This window comes from Haplochromis burtoni, unplaced genomic scaffold (genome assembly GCF_018398535.1).
Source record: "Haplochromis burtoni strain Fernald_Lab_line unplaced genomic scaffold, NCSU_Asbu1 Contig_1727, whole genome shotgun sequence".
Classification (NCBI taxonomy): Eukaryota; Metazoa; Chordata; class Actinopteri; order Cichliformes; family Cichlidae; genus Haplochromis; species Haplochromis burtoni.
Window position 1 is genome coordinate 81 of NW_024584088.1, and position 20,234 is coordinate 20,314.

At 40.5% G+C, this 20,234-nt stretch overlaps 1 protein-coding gene across 1 annotated transcript; it reads left to right on the forward strand.

Annotated features, from left to right (window-relative positions):
• Positions 1-424: 424 nt before the first annotated feature.
• Positions 425-19,236, forward strand: LOC102310151 (plexin-B1). Its single transcript, XM_042217258.1, has 17 exons — positions 425-2,236; positions 2,856-3,720; positions 4,038-4,277; positions 5,523-5,705; positions 9,282-9,410; positions 11,290-11,390; positions 11,523-11,655; positions 11,828-11,984; positions 12,329-12,437; positions 12,965-13,073; positions 13,437-14,132; positions 15,487-15,585; positions 15,764-15,886; positions 16,243-16,336; positions 16,473-16,642; positions 18,803-18,954; positions 19,039-19,236. Exons 2-17 carry the CDS (start codon positions 2,866-2,868, stop codon positions 19,151-19,153), a joined length of 3,465 nt encoding a protein of 1,154 aa, XP_042073192.1. The 5' UTR covers positions 425-2,236; positions 2,856-2,865; the 3' UTR covers positions 19,154-19,236.
• The last annotated feature ends 998 nt before the right edge of the window (positions 19,237-20,234 follow it).

Consider the following 20,234-nt stretch of genomic DNA (forward strand, 5'->3'; position numbering starts at 1 on the left):
TCGACATGTCAATGGCTGTGAACAAAGAGAAACTTGTAAATAACTCATGAAAGAATAAAGTTACGTTGAAACCAAGCACACCATTGTTTTTCTTGTGACATTACCAATAAGTTTGATGTGTCACATGGCCCTCTTCCTATTGAAAAAGTTGTATCCAAGATGGCTGACTTCTTTTTTTTTTTTGATATACAATTTTTATTCGTTTATCAAGAATAGCATAAAACAACACAACCAAACAGAGAAGAAGAAAGAAAAAAACAAAAAAAAAAACAAAAACGGCTGACTTCTAAATGGCCACCATGGTCCCCACCCATCTTGAGGAGTTTGCCCCCTCACATATACTAATGTGCCACAAACAGGACTTCAATATCACCAACCATTCCCATTTTATTACGGTGTATCCATATAAATGGCCCACCCTGTATATTCTGATTTAAAAGTGTTCCTTTCAATTTTCTTTTTCTTGAGTAGTATACATGTAGTGTTGTTAATGTTATTTCAGGACAAAAAAACCCATTACACTTCACCATTAAATTAAAAAAGGAAATGCGCTTCCATTTGTAACATGGTCTCACGAAGCCAAAACATACATGAACACTTTTGATGGAAGTGTTTTGAATGCATCACGTCAGTGTTTATGTAAGCATATGATAGCAATGCGTGTTGTTTCAGTGGACGCGATCATAGTTTCAAGTGCGGTATTTCATTTTGCAAGATGTGTGTGAGGTTATGACAACACAGATGCTTTGGGAAAATGATCCACAGTTTCTTGTAGTTTTTGTTTCAGATGTTTGAGAAAATCCGTCACATGCATGAACACCAAACAGTGACACTGGTCATACTGGACAGTTCTATTTGAGAACCATTCATTCAGTAGCCAAAAACTGTTGGACTCCTGACATTGCCCATTGGTCACATTGCCTTTTACTTTTAGGATTGCTGCTTACCTGATTGAAAACAACATGGATGTGAGGGCTGTAGGCAGTGTGAATCAATAAAACATGAGAATTTGTTTGTTTTATATGCATATTTCATGAACACTATTCCTCCCATGTCTGTACGATTTTGAGCCCTGTTTAATAGAGTGTACTCGTTGGCTTCTCACACACAGTGTATAGTATTAGTGTATAGTGCATCATAAACCGGACGCAAATCCTTTGACAGTGGGCGTGGAGGTTATTCCTTATAATACTTCTTATTCTGCTCATGAATAAGTAAAGAGGAGGCCTTGAGACACACTCACTCACTTACCACACACGCACCTGCTCCTGGATGGCCCCTGGTTATGCAGAGATGCGCACAGATCCACACCCATTCCCAGAGATTCCCCTCCCCTCCCACCTCCCTTGTCTTTGTCCTGATTGCAGCCCCAGGGGGTAGACAGTTAGGTGAGATGGCACTGCATGTCTAATCTCTTAGAAATCTATTTGCACTTCAAGGTAATGCTGCACAAAATTGCATTTTTTTTAATATCATACTCGTATTTTTCAGAGTCTGTCATTATGCTGTGTGTTTGGTCAGAAGTAATACTTGCCAGTGCTCAGTTTCAGTATTCTTCATATCCCTGGTTTAGGGCTTATACTTGTGTATTAGAATCTATACATTTTTAGTGTTTAAATTTTTTTTTGTTACGAGGCTTCAAATTATTGATATTTTGTTAAGACTAGATGTGTTTATAGTAGCTATCATGAACATAAACTCTCCCTTTAGGATAAAAAAAAGAAGGTGGAAAGAGGCACTATTGTACAGAGGAGTTGTTTAATTCTATATGACCCTTTCCAGGGAGGTCAGTGAAAGGTCTGGGGAACCTGTTCAATAATTGAAGGAGTTTTATCTGTAATGTGAAAGCTCTCAGTGTCCATACACCACTTTCCTCAGAGGTGTTGAGTGATGGCTGTGGAAATGGGAAATGATAGGAGTTGTTTTGAATGTTTCCAATGGTAAGGGATACTGTGGCTGCTGGCGTTTCGATTCCATTAAATGCACTCTGCACAGCGACAGAGTTAAATGCTATGCAAGTAATCTTACACGCTGGTGCTGTGACATTTTTCAAGAGGGGGAATAAGAGTCACCTTAAATCTTGCTTCTGTATGTCATGAATTTGCCATTCTTTTCCTGCTTTGTGTGCAGATTGGATATCCCATGTGTTGCTGCTGTTCAGACAGATGAAAGGATGGGGATATCATTCTGGATGATAAGGTGAAGAATTTCTTCAGCTGAACAGAGAACATAAATGGTGAGATCCCATTTTTCTGAACAAAGCACCATTTTAAAAAGGCTAAAACCAAAAATGTGCTGTCAGATGTTAATAACCTGTCTGCACCCAGTGGACCCAAATCAATTTGTTCATACAAATTTCAGTTGGGCAGATATCACTCAAAGATAAATAAATAGTTCATTTGCTGTTCTAGCTTTATATTAATGTATACAGGTAATGGTATAAATAGGGGGAATGACACATAATAATACAGAGCCCATTTCTGTTAGTGTGGCAAAGAGGAATATCCTGTTTCAGACATAATACCTGCTAGTGGGTCCGTTTGGTGTTGGCTTTGGTCATGTTCGGCAACTGTCATAAGAAAGGTACAGGATATTACTTGAAGGCATTTAGTTAAACTGTGTGCATGCTTGGAATAATCAGCATTAGTTAGAAAAAAGAGCATTTTCTTGCTAGCTTAAATTCTTAAGAGGTTTTCAACACGTAATATTTCTGATGTTAAACCTAAGCTCTATAAAACTCTTAAGTTGCACTTTCCTTAGCTATATGGAAGCAGCTTTTAGCCTTATTAAATGCTGATGTTCAATCTTAAATATCCACTAGTGCAAGCCTTTAACCCTTTTTTCCCCATCCTCAGAGTGTTTGCCATGCTACATGGGAACTCCACCCTGGTCTTACTGTTCATCCTCACCATTTTTGCCACTGTCTATGGTCATTCCTACCCCCATTTTTCCCGTAATGACACTGAGTTCCAGCACCTGGTGCTCCACCCCGACCCCTCTGTGGGGACTGTGTACGTGGGGGCCAGGGACCACCTTTTCCAACTGGATGGCTTAGATGGACTGCGGTTGGAGCAAGAAGAGAGCACTGGACCTGTAATCGACAGCAAAGAATGCCTGCCCCCAGTCACCGACACAAATTGTCCCCAAGCCAGAAGAACCAGTAATCACAACAAATTACTGCTGGTGGATCCTAAAGCATTGGAGTTGATCACATGTGGCAGCGTGCACCAGGGCACCTGCCAGAAACGTAGCCTGAGGTCAGTCAGAGAGGTTTTGTTCTCTACCGAGAGGCCTGTGGATACCCAGTATGTTGCAGCCAATGATCCATCAGTGTCAACAGTTGGTTTGGTAGTGCGGCCAAGTGGCGGAGATAGAACTGTGATGTATGTTGGTCGGGGCTATACTGCCAGCCACCCACCCATCTCTACACGCCACCTTTCATTAAAACCCATCTTTTCCTATGAAGAGACAGCTAAACTAGCTGTGGCTGGGCGTCTTTCGGAGTATGATCATCATTTTGTGACAGCGTTCACACGGGGCACGTACGTGTACTTCTTATTTTACCGCCGTGACATCAAGTCACCATCAAGGGACTACCGGACATATGTCGCCAGAGTGTGCATGGAAGACACTTCCTACTATTCGTATGTGGAAATTCCTCTTGTCTGCCTATCACAGTCCCATTCACCTAGGAGTTACAATCTGCTCCAGGCAGCCCAGGTATTGAGTCAAAACATTATGAACACTTGTGCCTGATATCTTGTTGGTTCTTCACATTGCATCACAACCATTTTATTTTAACCATTTTATTTATTAGTGATAGAATTGCCACCCCAATATTTTTGGTGGCCCCCATTTATTTCCCTTAAATAACTAGAATCAACATTTAAAATTGTGCTTTGTATTTCCTTCAGTTAACTTTGTCTAATATTAAAATTATTTTGATGATCTGAAACATGTAAGTGTGACAAGTATGCTGAAGAATAAGTGTTCATCAGGGTTACGCTGACCCTTTTTCTGTGCCTTTGTTGGAACAGGTGGGACACGGGCCGGGTCTGCAGGGTGAGGATCTCCTAGGAGTCTTTTCCACCAGCACCAGCCCCACAAACGACAATCCCTCACATGAGTCAGCTCTGTGCATTTTCTCTCTACACGAGCTGGACAGATACATCAACTCAACCCGTGACCTCTGCTACACCAAAGATGGGCGGGGGGAGGGAACAGGAGAGGCCTACATAGAATATGAGGTCAAGTCCAGCTGTGCCAACCTGCCTGTGGTAAGAATACAGGAGTAAATGTTTTGGGGATTAAGCGCTGACCTGCTTTTGATGTCGATCTTTCCCGTGAAAACAAATATTTTTTTTTGAGCCTTTGCATGCTCATGTGAACCTTTCAGATTGCTGAGAGAGAACATCCTTAATGCTTTGTGCTAGTTATAGCAGGAAAGCCTCACAGTAGATACATTAAAACTCTCTATCATAAGGACTTATTCCCTGATGTCGACCCATACCTCAGCTATATCGACTAATTTGATGTAAGTGTTCAGCGGAAGCCAAAACAGATACAACCATGTAACGAAGAATGACAGGACTGGTAAGATTAAGTGTAGTAACAAGAAGAAGTAGTGACTACATATAATGGATGGATGAAAGTGAAGTAATGAGGTCCTTGTTAAAAAAAAACCCTAAGGTCTCTAAAGCCCCAGGAGTAGCTCTGCCCAGCTGCAACCATTCAGAGACCCTCTCCACTGCCCTGCAAACTGCTCAGGTCCTGCCAGCCCACAGAAGCATTTAATGGGATCGTTAGGGATCAATAAACCAAACTACCCCTGAATCATCTGTGAAACTGCTTAATGAGCTCTGACAAGGAAGGACGAGTCTTCTTTTGAAAGCCACGGGCAGAAGAAAATAGAGAGGGAGAGGGGGAAGAAACAGAGACGTGAAGAGAAAGCCTGTGGAATATAGTGCAAAAGAGGAGGAAATGAAAGTAAGGAAATAGATGAATGGGGAAGATAAAGTTGTATTAAATCATGAAGTTCCCCTCCTAGCAATGATGAAACGTTATCATTATTTTCTTAATAAACAAACTGAGCAAACTAAAAAAAGATCTCTCATTCTACCCACTCCTCCTCGTTGTCCTCCTCCTCCTCCAGGGCCAATTATCTAGAAGCAGAGCTTGGAGACTTAGTGGAAAAGCGGAATTTGGAGTGGTTGCTTTGCAAAGCCAAAGGAAAGGAGAGACCATGTCTCTGAATGAGTCTGCTTTAATCTATGGTGCAATCCTCTTACGATGTATTAAGAGGATTCAGAGGCTCTGAGGCAACAGTGGGAATATAAACTTATTTGCTCTAAAGCTTTAGATGTTTGGCATGACTTAAAACAACAAGGGAAAAATAATAGCTGTATTTGAAATGTGATATAAAAATTAAAATGTAGCTTGAAATTGTAGCAATAAAAGTCTCTGTTGTGTTTATTTGAAGATGAACCAGCAAGACAAACTCTCTATCCCGTCACATGTTTTAGAATACCCTGAAGGCATATCCCTGCGGCTCCGACCACACCCCAAGTCCAATGGCAAACAGGGAACCGCTGAAAGCTAAACCTGCATGGCACACCTCATCTGCCCGTCTCACCGCCGTGGCAGTCAGTGTCAGGGATGGACATAGCATCGCATTCCTGGGAGACTCCAAAGGGACCCTTCACAAGGTAGCTCAGACTTTTAGTTTTTGTTTTTGTGTGACCTTGGAGAGCCTCCCCTGGTGTGCAGAGTGGGAGGCAGGGAGAAACCCCTGACTCATGGAAATATTTCTACCAGTTTCTTATTAACCCGGTGGTCTAATTTTTCATTCATCGCGCTCACATAAGTGTCAGGGATTAACTGGATCTGTGTCCACGCAGGCCTGCCTTTGTGCTCTAACTTGTCTATGATTCACATCTCAGCAAAACACACCTTACACCACATAAAACACCCTGAAACACACAAATCCAATTTCAAAGATATTTAATCCAAGTCCACGCCAGTTCCCATATACTTCTACATCACTGTGTGACTCCGGCCTGGAAGATTCCTATCATTCCAGCATTCACAGTGTTCCAACAAACACAGGCTAGCATACCTTTGTGATCCCACGCTTAACGGGTTTGCTTTTTCTTCTGCACACTGCAACATGTTGGAGACAGGGTCTTATTTTGGGGGGGGGGGTTGTTGGAAAGTTTCGTCCAGAGTAGATTTCTAACATCACTTAGACTTTTTATCAAAGTCTAAGTGATGTTTTCAGCTCTTGTGTACAAAACAAAACAAGAAAAGAGAACGCTTCTACCTTCTGAACAACATCTGCATAGATGTGATAGTTACATGAAGGGATCAAGATAAGAGGATTGTAGACACAACCTGTTTTGCTCTGTTTGTGTGTGTGTGTTCTTGTGTCAACTAGAGAGAATGAGACACAGAGCCAGACTTAGTACTTTTAGGTAGCAGATCAAAGCTGCACTCAACGTAGTCATCTGAAAAAAGCTATTGTAACAGGATTAGCGTATCACAGCAGGACAAATTCCACAGCATCCAGATATGGGACTCCATTTGAGCGCGTGTTTGTGTTTCAGAGGAAAGAGGTTGACAACTGGTGACCCACTTTAAATGTAATACTGCAGTAATATGTTGATGGTCTGTAATTGGTGTAACTGACTTGATTTTTGTGGTTGTAGTCAGCAGGCTTTACCTGCGTTGCTTTGTTGGAATTAAAAGACCATTTCTGCATTTGCCTAACTGCGCATATTTGTTTTCACACCAAGGTTTCAATAAAACAATCGATACTGCTCTTACATTGGTACATTAACTGTGGAGCTAGAGCTGGAGGTTGTTTGGCTTACGCGAGCATTATGGATGGAAGCATAAAATGGAAAACATAACAACGACCATCTTACTGCTTCCTTGTTTAACTGGTACAAAAACCACACTGAACTTGTAGGAACTCGAGTGCAGGAAGTACAGTACTTTTCATCCACGCAGGTTGTAATTATATTTATTCTGTTTATAAAATTTGCAACTTTGCAAATCTAATCTACGCCGTGCTATCATGTTCTTTTTAGAGAGAAGAGGCTTTCTCGCAGCAATTCTTCCAAATAAGCCATATTTGTTCAGTTTTTTAATTATGCTGTTAAGAACTTCAACATTTACCTGTATAGTCTGAGATGAAGCTCTCTGGCTCCTTGCAGTTTGCCTGAGCAATGAACAATCTGACCTTGTCTGTAAAGGACCTCATGACCCTTCCGCACATTGATTGGAGCAACAATTGCTTCTCTAAGATCATCGTCAATGTCTTTTCTCCTTAGCAGTGTGTTACCCACACACATAAATTCTTCAGACAGGCAAACTGCTGAAACCTCTGCTTTTATAGAGATGCTCACACTTGCTAATGATTCATTAATGTGCATTTGATTAGAAGCACCTGCCTGCTACTTACTCTCTTATTTCCTACAGAAGGAGTAAAGGTGTGCTTAGGTTGTCAAACAACACTTTTTAAAAATAATAATACGTGTTGTTGTCCAAACAGATTGTCTAAGGAGCGTGGAAAAAAGGTCAATGGACTTGTATCAATTTCTTGAATAGATTTCACCTCTCACCTAAGGCTTCTTCGGGGTTGTTCATTTAATTTTAAGACTAGATTATTTGTTATTAAGTTATAGGTGTGTGAAGAGTGGGTACATTTTTTTTCATGACTGTAGATTCAGAATTCTTTAAATTCTGCTGACAGTTGGTGCTTAATTTGGCTTATAGTCTCTCCTTTCAGACAATTTATAAGGATTGTGTTGCTGAATGAGTAAATAACAGTCTCAGGGTATGAAAACTTGTCGCAGAATTAGGAAAGGACTCACTGTACAAACTATCTTATAAAGACGATGGGCTAGTGGATGTATAATTCTGAATGAATAATGACATTTTTAAGAAACAGTGTCTGTGATTTCTTTGCTGGCTTGGTTTTTAGAGCCACAAGTGAACATATTTTTGAGGGCTGACTACAGCTGTCTACTGCAATAGACAGACACAGACACCTATTAATTGGTGCTAAAAGACTAGAATTTCACTAAAGTGGAGCCAAAGCATCTTGGAAAGGTTGCATCACACAGAGGGCCGTGATATTTGTCAGATAATTCCATTAATAACGATCCACCACAAACACGGTCAAAAGGTCCAGTTCAGTGAACGAAATAGCTGAGATAAGTGAGTCCCATCAGACAGGTGTTGGCTACACAGCCCTAATTTTAAGTATTAACAAATGGGTGAGTGATTACGAAAAAACATCTCCCTTATTGGTGTCAGAAGGGGGAAAATTAGGTATAGACACTTTAAAGATGGATGTTGGATATTTTGACATGGAGCTCTTTGGAGATTGACTTGCTTTCAGAGACAGCCTTCAGTGCGCATTAGATGCTTCTCTGGGCAATTAAGTATTGGCTTTGTTTTTCAGGCCTGATGATTGCCACTTAATACCTTAAAGAAGCATTAGCGTGGTGGAGATACAAGTCACCTGGACAACTTGATGGTTAACTTCCTTGTTTTGAATGAGCAAGTGGAAGAGCAGTGGTGTTCCTGAATTGGTTTATGTCAGAAGTTTCAAAATAAAAGTCAAAACAGGATGGTGTTGGTCGCTATCCTGGAAGTGGGTTTTTTTAATCCCAGCAATAGTAAAATGACAAATAATGGAGGAACATTGATTTACTGTTAAGGAGCAGTAGGCTAGAGTCAGGTTGTTGCTCATAGCTAGCTGTTTCCAGGAGATGGCCTGCCATTTTCAGCTTAAAAAAAGTTTCTATGATGGACACATCTCTTTAATGTTCCAAAGTCACAGAGCATTACAAAGCAGCTTCCCATGCCATTATGTGTTGAGTGCATCCTCTTAATGGGATAACTGATTCTCCATTCTGTCCACAGTGATCTCATTAACATGAAGTAACATGAGAGTTTGAATGCCTGGGAATTGCTTAAGCCAGAGGTGTCTTCCTGTACTTCATATTAGATTTGACTGTGTGATAATCACATTCATGCCCACTTCTACTGCGCTCCTTTGCAAGTCTGATTTGATTTGTGTTTGAGTTGTACGCTGAAGAAGGTATTCGTTTGTCTTTTATTTTTTTGCCTGTCTCAGTTTAGTCCTGCAGTGAGGGGAATAGATCACGCTCATCCTTTCTGTCCTGGAAATTCAAATTGAGTTGGACTGATATTTGCTACGTCATGTATACCACGAATTCTATGTCTTGTGCTTTTCTGCTATAAACGTCCAGGTTTATCTTGGCCGAGATGGCACTGTGGAAGTATACGAGAACACAACGATCCACCCCAACTCTCCCATTAACAGTGACCTTTTGTTGGATCAGAATGGAGGACATATCTACATCATGACCAAAACCACGGTAAGTTTACAATGAATTATAAACACTTTAGGATAGTTTTAGGTTTCCCATATTTTAAGTCCAAACATTCAACAGCTGCAGGGTTTGTTTGTTTTTGTTTTTTTGACTGAGTATCCCCATTCAACCACTCAACCAGATGTCTCCATACACAAGACTGAACATGGATTGTAATCCATCGTCAACACAATTTATTGTTTGTCAGAGTTTTTCAGGCTTTGCGTCTTCCTCAAGCTGTTTCTCTCTCACTAATAAAAGAGGATAACAGAATATAAGCCAAAGAGTAAAAGAAAACACTGAGGCCAGCTGGCTGTTGAGGTCAAAGGTCACTAACCCCACTGTGAGTTGTACAACAGTCTGCAGGAGGTGTAAAGTCGCTTTTAACAATGGTATTGATCAGAGAAAGTGGCCTCCATTGTGTTGGCACACTCCCTACAGAGTGTGTGTGGGTAGCTATAGATGCTGATAAATGGACTTGGGGAAACTGCAAGTCTATACACAAAATTGATTGTGTCAGTCCGACACCACGGAGCACCTGAATGTAGCGCAGCAGAAGTTACATTTAGCATACACATGTGAGGCAGTTCCAGTTTCCTCATATACATTGCATTTGTCAAGAGACTGCTGGTATATTTGCATGTGAAAAGTGAAGTTCAGTTTATGGTAGTTAGAAAAAAAATTATGTGGTTAACCAATGCCAACAATAAAAGGGATAAAAGACAATATGTAAATAGGAGAGCTCCTACTTCCTAAAGTTTCTTTTTCATAGTAATGTGTGACAAAGATAGCATTAGCATTCCTAAATCCAAGCTTCTTTTTCTGCATTAAGTTAAAAAAGTACATAAATAAAAACACACAGTACAGCATCAGCCTTGCATCAATAAATAGTATTACTTTTTGTTACCTATCTTTAGTGCTTGAATTTCTAGTTAGATTAAGTTTAGCTGTATTATTGTAGGGTCATTAACTTACAATATAAAGTGCTTTGAGGCAGCTGTTGTTGTGATTTGTTGCTATATAAATAAAACTGAAAGTGGATTGAACTCAATTAAATGTCCAGTAGATGTTTGTAGGCGAGCAGCCAGTGTAAATATTTGTTAGCTAGTCAGCCGAGCTAGCTACTGACTCATATTGGTCTGGCTTGAAGAAACAGGACACACAAAGGGCCATAACACTGTTATTATAGTTACTGAGACAAACATAGTTAAATGTGAAGCTAAGATTAGAGAGCTAGAGATTAAATATCTCGCTTCGTATGTGTCGGTAAGTATGGCAGATTTATTTTGTTATGAGCAACTAAGCCATCTTTAGTAGTCTGATGTGAATAAAAAGGAAATATAAACACAATAAAACTGTCATTACAAGCTGAAACAAATATTGAGTATAACATTCAAACTAGCTAGCTAAAGATTACATGTATAGCTAACTAAATATTTAAGAATTGTTTTTATGTCATTTTGCCATAATTTGTCTTTATTTCCATTTTCACTAAAGCAAAGCAATTATCACATTAAAAACCAAAGACAACCTCTTCAGTATTTGTCACAGTAATGCAATAAACCAATTATCAAGTCCAAGTTATTACATTGTGGTTGCCAGTTTGATGAGTTCCCAGGGACTCTGATGCAAGTTAAAGTCTTTGTAAAGCCATATGCCTATAAAAAGCATTCACATTTTACCACAAGATTATTGACTTACTCATGATTATCCATGTTCACATATAAACAATTTTTGCTTTATTTGAAGCTGAAGATTTTATATATAAAAAAAGATTGGTTCACTTTAAAGACTTCATAGGATTCATAGGACATTAGTGCCATTGTTATCTACTTTAATCACCTCACTAGTTTAGCCATACTTCTTCTTTCTTTCTTCATTTCAGGTAGAGAAACGTCCAGTGGCAGAATGTGGGGATCACTTAGACTGTCAGTCCTGTCTGTCTGCCAGAGACCCCTATTGTGGCTGGTGTGTCCTGGAGGGACGGTAAGAAATGTATTATTATTATTATCATATTAATTTTCCTTTAAGATATAGGGAGATGTAAATGCATCTTTACTGTGGCCATGATTCTCTTTTCTGATCTTATTCGATTTTCTTACATGTAACATTATTCAGCTGTGGTCAGCGGTGGGAGTGCCAGCGAGGATCTGAGCAGGGTCACTGGTTGTGGAGTTTCAACCAGACACAGCAGTGTCTCAGTATCCAACACCTCAGCCTCTACAATATCAGCCGTGGAGAGGAAACTGATGTAATACAGGGGGAAAGGGGCAGCAGATCGAAGCACAAGATTACGTTGTTGTTTCCAGTTCTTGAATTAAACCCTCAGTGGGTAGAGTTAAAAAGTAACCATTTACTTTAATGAAATGCCCTCTTTGTCTCTTTTCCTCCTTTCTTTCTTCATACTGTCCTTTCCTATGTAGATTACAGTGTCAGTAGAAGGCCTACCCAGTCTAAAACAAGGCGAGGCCTATTCTTGCTTCTTCCAGTATACAGAAACACCGGCCTTGCTCACTACTGCTGGTGTGATATGTTCCACCCCTGATGCCAGCAGTCTGCCCCCCATTAGCCATGGAGATGGTGGGTGTTGCATCCACTCATAACTGTAACTGTTGTAAATAGTGGCTGGAGTGTTTTTGGACTGATTCACAACTTGCATGTATTTGTTTCTAAGTGGCAATGTGAAAGCTACTTCCTTCTAAAGTGCAAACAATAGCTAGTGTCAGATGACAAAGATACATGACATATATTCAGGTTTTACTTACTATTCTCTTTGTAAAAGCAAAGTTGAGGCTGCCCTCAAATAGTGTCCTCCAGTCGCTCACTGAGAATTTCAAAGAATTTGTATGTAGTTACTCCGTGCACATTTTTGATTTATTGATCAGTCAACTTGAAGCTAACGTGTCCTGGCTTACTTGTTGCAGAGTTTGTAATGGTTACCTTATCGCTGCGCTTCATAAATGTCACGGTAGCAGAGACAGAATTCACCTTCTACAACTGCAGCTTGGTGCAGCAGCTGTCTGGACGCAGGCCGTGAGTACCTCTCTAACCAAGACACATGCGTACACACACTCACATTATTAAATCTAATTTGGCGAAATGCATTAGATGCTAGTAAGGTGTTTCCAGCTTGTTACTGCAGTAAGAATGCCTGTTTGCACATTAGGTGTCTGAGTCTCAATTGTTAGCACTTTGGCTTAATTAACCCTGTTGTGGATACGGACATGGACAACTGGACACACTATGGCTAAGTAGCTATTCCTGGTATACTTCTTTGAAGTCCACCACCTGGGCCACTTGTTTAGTTGGTGCATTGTAACAGAAATTTTTCAGTGAAGTCTGCACGGTCACAGAAATAGCCCTAACCCGATATTTCCATAGGATTTGCTTGTAAAAATTCATAATAATCTTTAAATGTTTCAGTTACAATGATTATTTTCTTTGTTTGTATAGTAAGTGTAATGTAGCGTTGGGTTGTGTGAAAGAGTCTGATTGTTGTCATAACAGCCCTTTCAGAGATTGCGATCATGTTTTTTTAACATTGCTGTGTTCTCTCCCAGATGCCAAGGGTGTATCAGCAGTCGTTGGGGGTGTAACTGGTGTATCCACCAGCATGTCTGCACACATAAACATGTCTGCACCGAAGGAGTGACTATCTACAACCAAAATGTGAGTCTGCACGACACAGAGAGGGCTTTTAACTGTGCTGTGCATATAGATTCTATAAGGGGAAACGGATAGCCTAAGAGTGTTGTTTGTTTTATGAGCATTTATCATACTGCTTTTCGCACCACACATACCAATTTTTGCATGCATTTTCTGTTGTTTGTTGTAGTTCTGTTTATTTTTTTATTTACTGTCCCTGTTCTATTTTTTGTTTTACCATGAATGTTTTTATGTTACTCATAAGTTACTCCTTAATGTTTTTTTGCTTTCACCTTCTGTTTTATCCTAATTTGTCTTCCCCATGCTTCTTTTCCCTTCTCCTCCCCCTCCCCCCTTTGCTTATTCACTTGTTTCCTCATCGTCAAGTTCAAACCTCCAACCCCCACCACACCAACACCCAGCAGAAAACTGACCCCTCCACCTCCTACTGTCCCGACTGCTACAACAACAACTACTGCAACAACACAGCCACCACCCACAAAGACATCTGCTCCCACCACTACAGCTGTCCCCACCACTACAATCAAAGTAATGCCACCAACAACCCCCAATGCTGAATCCATCACACCTATTGGCCTCCCTACAACTTCTCCCTCTGTCAGGACCTCTACGGAGCACACTGAGGTCACCACCATTGGCTTCTTCGATGTGGGAAGAACAACAAAGGGTACTGATGAACCTACCAGAGGTTTTTCAAAGGATCAGCTCACTGATAGCTTAAATATCACACAAAGACACACAGTCACTCCATTACCCAGCAGCACTAGTCACCAAACAGACTCTCATTCTTTTGAACCATCTGGTGGATCTTCCTCTGAAATGAGCATGAGCGCTTCCAGCGAAGTAACCCTTTTATCAGACCCAAGAGATTCCAAAACTCAAGAGAATGACTCACCACTGTGGCTGAACAGGTCGACGAACCCAGAGAGTGAGGTGGTCTCAACAAGTTCATCTGTCATTCCGACATTTGTATTGACACAATCACCTGAAACAGATATTGACCTCAGCTTTGATTCTGGAGAGAACTCCCAATCTGATTCTACAATTGACTCTTATTTTCTGGTGAGTGCCAAAGCCAGAAAAAGAACTACTGTCACAAGTCACCAAGAGGAACCACTTAAATCCCCTAAATATACATTTAGGGGAATAGGCTTATTTGGCTCCTGTTGACGGGTGAAAAAAAATCAGTGCCATGCACTGTGAAGCTACACGTATCTGCCAGTTTGCTTAGCTGAACAGACAGCTTAAGTTGCTCGTACTCACTGATTTCTGTCTATTAAAGCCTCAATATTAGCATTTTTACTACCAAAAGGAGATCTTGAAGAAAGAGCTGTCAGCCAACTGTACCTAGCTTGGTTAGAAAGGTGTGTGTGTGTGTGTGTGTGTGTGTGTGTGTGTGTGTGTGTGTGTGTGTGTGTGTGTGTGTGTGTGTGTGTGTGTAAATAAATATATACAAAAAACTCAAATTGCATCTACCAAAAATACCCTTTAATAAGGCTAGGTAAGCAAATAGTTCTTATATAGTGCTTTTCTACTCTATCTTGAGTACGCAACTTGTGCATTCACCCATTCGCACAAGCACTTTTTTCTAAGTTCTTCCTAACAGACTAGGATCGAACTACCAACCTTCCAGTTAGTAGGTGACCTGCTCTACCGCCTGAGCTACAGCCACCCCAAGTTTAGGTTTAAAGCTTTACTCTAGGTGGTTTGCAAAAGGTGCCAAACCAGCAATGACTGACATTACTGGAATTTCTTTTGAGGTTCAGTGGATTGTCTATCATCATATCATAGCTGTTAACATGTTGAGCACTAGCATGATATTACAGTGCTACAAGCTAAGCGTCCGTCCCTGTGCTTTGCTCATACATCTTATGCTACATTGTGGGACATGTCTTTGTGTTGGTTATCGTCTTTTTGTTTCTCTTAGTTTTATATTTTGTTTGCATTTTTTCTAGGACAGCAATGTTTTTTATGGGATTTACTTTTCTTTGACAGCTTGTATTTCAAAGATGAACAGAAGAATTCTTATACATAATATACATCATTATCTATAGTAAGGGCACCATCTTATTTTTTAAATGGACAGTTTAGTGGGGTTGTTCTTAGTTTGGTGGATGGAAGTAGAATGTGGCTTGTCCCAAACTACCTTTTACCCATTGCCTATATCAAATTTGTCCAAATCAGAGTAAAAAATATGAACTTTTAAAAAATAAGCAAACAAACAAAAATGTCCAGAGCTGGAGGATTAATTAGGATTTTATTAACCCTGAAGATTTTAGTTCTTATAGATGTTCAGTGAAAGAAAAAGAAATGAGCAGGTGCCTGCGTAACATTAAACGTTGAGGGCAGGATGCATGTGCAGGTCTATAAATGGCTGTATTGTCTGTATGTGTAAATGATTTTGCCGTATCCTCAGGAATGCCCATGTGTGGAGAAAGTTCAGGATTCTCCTCTTCTCCCTGTCAATGTTGAGCGGAAGATCACTCTGGTGGGACAATACCTAAACCTGTTTCAGGTTTGTCTCATCCTTAAATCTCAACATATATTCTCTGGTACATATTTTAAAATTGAGATTTGTTTCACTTTGTCAGTCAAAAACACTTTTAGAATCTCTTTTGTGTTGATACCAGGATACATAAGTTAATAATGTGTTTATTTTGGAATGTATTTGTGGGTCCACTCTGTACATTCAGGATGAAGATTTAAACTACGAGTGTGTACTGGACATTGAGAATAAGTCAGTGGTAGTGGATGCCTCAGTGCAGCCGGATACTGCAAAGCCATCAGTCTTCTTTATCACCTGCCAACCGCATCAGGTCAGATTACTGCAAGTCTGAAAGACTGATAACTACTCTGATTGTCTGTCTCAGTGTAACTGAGTAAACGTCCTGTGTGTGTTTGTACACCAGTTTCAATAAAAAGCTGCCTTTAAATGATGATTTATAAATACTTATTTATTAATGATAACCTGTTTAGCACAGCCAACATTACAACTAGTCCTATGTTACACCAATAAATGAGGGACATGTGCTGAACGAAGCCTGTTTTTGCATCAGTGAGCTTCATTAGCTCTCAACCAGATAACTGGACGTACGCTGTAACAGCTGTACACATGGTTTGCATCACACGACCTTGTACACATTATTCTTTTTGACTGCTCGTCTTGTTTCAGTATGTGTACTCGGTCTCGCTGGAGGAGTACCCAACCACAATCAATGTGAGGAGAAAAAACAACTTCCTCATTGACAGCGCTGAGGATCTGTATGGTGGGTTTGCATAGCTGTGCATAGTTGCACTATAGACAACTGTTGTTTAGAGTACAATAGTTTTGTGTATAGTGCATTCATTTCATATTTACTACTATAGTGCTCTCTGTTTACTTTATACCCTCTCTTGCTTCAGTGACTCTGTTCAATTGTTCGGTGGGGCGGTCAGACTGCAGCCGGTGTCGCACAGCTGACCCCAAGTATGGCTGCGTTTGGTGTGGTGGGGCCAGCAGTTCTCACTGTGTGTACCAAGACTCCTGCACCGATGAGATCAAGCACACCTGCCCAGCACCAGTCATCCACTTTGTAAGATATTTCTACCTTCTTTCCAACACTTTACTCACTTTCATTAAGTAGGGCTGAAAGGAAAACCAAAAAGTTTTTCGTCACACATGGGGCATTGTTAACTCTCATTTAACATAAAACTAACATAACTGACAATGTAAATTCATTGTTTTCTACTTATCTGAAGCTGGATTGTGATGGCAGCAGGCTAACCAGGCTTCCAGCCACACTTTCCAGTTCTTCATGGGGGATCTTAGAATGAACTGTTCTATGGACACAGTTCTAGAGTTGGATGGCTCGAGACCACTTTTATGTGGTCTTGGTCTTGTCTTTGTCTCGCTGTCTTGGTCTTGCTTTCTCAGATCGACATAGTGTTCGGAGATTTGGAGTCAACCATCGGCGGAGCGCGGGGGGGTGGCTTACTGGGCTTAAGCCTGGGTCATTTTTTCAGAAGCCCGGAGTCTTTTGGAGTGTAATTTGTTTCATAGTTAGATGCCTTATTGACAACTGTATAAAACAAAAACTACACACAATATTCAAAACAAATAGTGCACAGTCATAAATTCCCCCTAATTTTGGTATGATCTGAGCTCAGGCACTAGGCGACTGAGCACAGCACTTGCGCATGCATGTGAGCGAGGGGGGAGAAGCTGCTGCCTGCGAGTTTGCTGCAGACAGAGGAGAGCTTAAATTTGACCAGGTACCAAAGCAAATCATTCGTACTTTACAAATAATGTAAATATGACTGTGTATCACAAAAGAGTAACCACTGAATAAGCACTTAACAGCTTAGAAAAAGTGATTGGATGAATGAATTAGTTATATAAAGAGCTTTGAGTGCTCGGGTAGAGTAGAAAAGCGCTGTAGAAGAACCAGACCATTGGCATGCAAACCAGATGCTGAAACCACCCAAACTGGCTGCTTTCAATATGGAGGAGCAATGGCTCTACTCCAACTCCTCACCCTACCTCTGAGGCTTAGCCCATTTGATCTCATTTTATCTGCTTGTATTCATGACCGCACTCTTTCAGTCATTACCTATATTTTATCACCATGAAATATGACTTATATATGGACCTCCACCTGATGTGGAAGGTGCATGATCTATGTTATATTTTCAAGCATGCCTGATTAAGCCCCATGGACACAGGCCTGATCAGCAGACACTTGCCTTCAAGTTCCCCTTCCCAAGCTGGGTTCCAGGAAAGGTTCCCATTTTCTTGCTTCCGGGCAAGGTGGTTGAGCTGCAAATCTTCCTCTTCATTTGTGTTTTCCGAATCGCTCGTTTTGCCAGTGGGAGACCATAAGAGTGGCTAATGCCCCAGAAACAATGGCTCCCAGGATCACACGGAAATGCAGACCTCTCCACTACTGAAAAATTGTGATTTGCTGAGGGGGAATAATAACATGTGTCTCATATGTTTTGATTTTTTATCATACAATCAAAGTTGAAATCAGATTTAAGGTGAGCACACAGATAATGTCCACCTTCAGCAGATGCCTAGAGAAACAAATTTACTGTGTCATAATCTTATCATTTTATGCCATTAAAGGCAAATATCTACGTTCCTCACAGTATGTTGAGAGGTGCTTGCTCACAACACCTGTGCATTAAAGCAGACTCCAAACCCTCATCATTTCATTTCTTCCATTTACATTCAAAATAATATACAAGATAACAACTGACGTTAAAATCCCCCACATATATCCAACAGTCTGATGAGCCCCACTTTTATTGTTGTTGTTATGTTGCTCATGCGAATATGTGCATGCTCACCTTCTGCTGTTCACACAGTTCATGCTGGCATACTGGTAAAGTTTAGAGCATGTTTCCCCTATCTTTGCCCTGCCACCCCCAGCAACAATTCTTGCTTCAGGAAATAACAAAAGACTACAAGGAGATAAAAAAAAAAAAAGAAGTTTTAATTCATTACAATGTCACTCTGTTTTGCTTTATGGTGACATTAGTTCTTTTTCTATGCTCAGGGATTCACTGTGAGCTAATCAGATGTAGAAGTAAATGATAGTAACTCCAGCTGAGGAACCAGTACATATGGGTCAATCATACCATGAGTACATCCTTATGTCCCCGCTGGTCCCTCATTTCTATCCTCCTAACTTGGCCACTGAGACATATCAGTTTTGATCATGCACAATATTCACTTTGCTCTTGTGTTTCAGCTGGACCCAGTATCCGGTCCCGTCGAGGGAGGGACAGTGGTGACCATTTCAGGCTCCAACCTTGGTCAGAGAGCCGAAGACATCCAGGGCTCAGTCACAGTGGCAGGTGTTCCTTGCAATGTGATCCACAGCAGATATGAAGTCTCCTCAAGGCAAGTCAGGGGTACACCTGTATGCACACAGTTCTTTTATGTACCATACTCCCTTTGTGACAGTTCTGTGACTCTGTTGTGTAGGATAGTATGTGAAACTACAAGCAGTGGAGGGGAGAAGAGTGAGCAGGCCTCAGTCAAAGTGATGGGAGGAGGAGTCGGGCTGTCAGCTCAGTGTTTCCACTTCCAGGTAAATTAAGCAGCCATCAGTGTGTTTACATTAAACTGTAAAATGAAGTATGTGTGTGTACAAATCTGTTTTTCCTGTCTTCCTTCTTTCATCCCAACCGGACGCGGCAGGTTTCTTCCTTTTGAAAGGGAGTTTTTCCTTCCCGCTGTGCTTGCTCATAGGGGGTCATATTATAGTTGTTTTTTTTCTCTGTATGTATTATTGTAGGTTCTACCTTACAACGTAAAGCACCTTGAGGCGACTGTTGGTGTGATTAGGTGCTGTATAAATAACATTTACCGTAAATCCCGGACTACAGAGCGCACCTGATTAAAAGCCGCATGCTCTAATTTTAGAAAGAAAATCAATTTTGTACTTGAACAGGCCGCACCGGATTTTAAGCCGTATGCGTTTCAATTGTAATATAAGATATTTACACAGAGGTATTACACGTGAGGATTTTTAACGTTTAATTGAATCCGTAAGGTAACATAAACATGGTAACATAAATGTTAAGGTAACATACAAAAACACATACTGCAAATGCTTTTTTTTCTTCGAACAGCGCCTGTTACACGGCTACCTTTAAGTATACGTACGTATCAGTAACACACAAATTACGTTGCTTATGTTTTTTTTACGGAACAGTGCACAAACAACATTACAACGTCTCTTAACAACCAGTAAAAATATATACCGTATATATACTACTTAGAAATTTTATTGGTCTACTGTTACCAGGCAAAATGTTTTTGGCCGCAAGAAAAAAAATATGCATTAGCCGCACATCAGTATAAGCCGCAGTGTTCACAGCGTGGGAAAAAAGTAGCGGCATATGACCCGAAAACTACGGTAATTGAATTGTTTAGTCCAAAATCCAGCATTTGCAAAAGAGGGACGAAAGGAGAACAAAGCAAAACAAAATATAATAATACATTAGGTTGTGTGTATGCACACATGTTCAAGAAACAGCAATGCTAAAGAGAGATTTTAGGAGAAAGGCCTTGCAAGATATGTGTCGAGAATGACAAAGGATGAGGTCCACAATTAAGAGGCTGAGGTTGGCTCAGTCAGCAGCCTGTTTGTTCTGTATTTAATGAATTGAAAATTT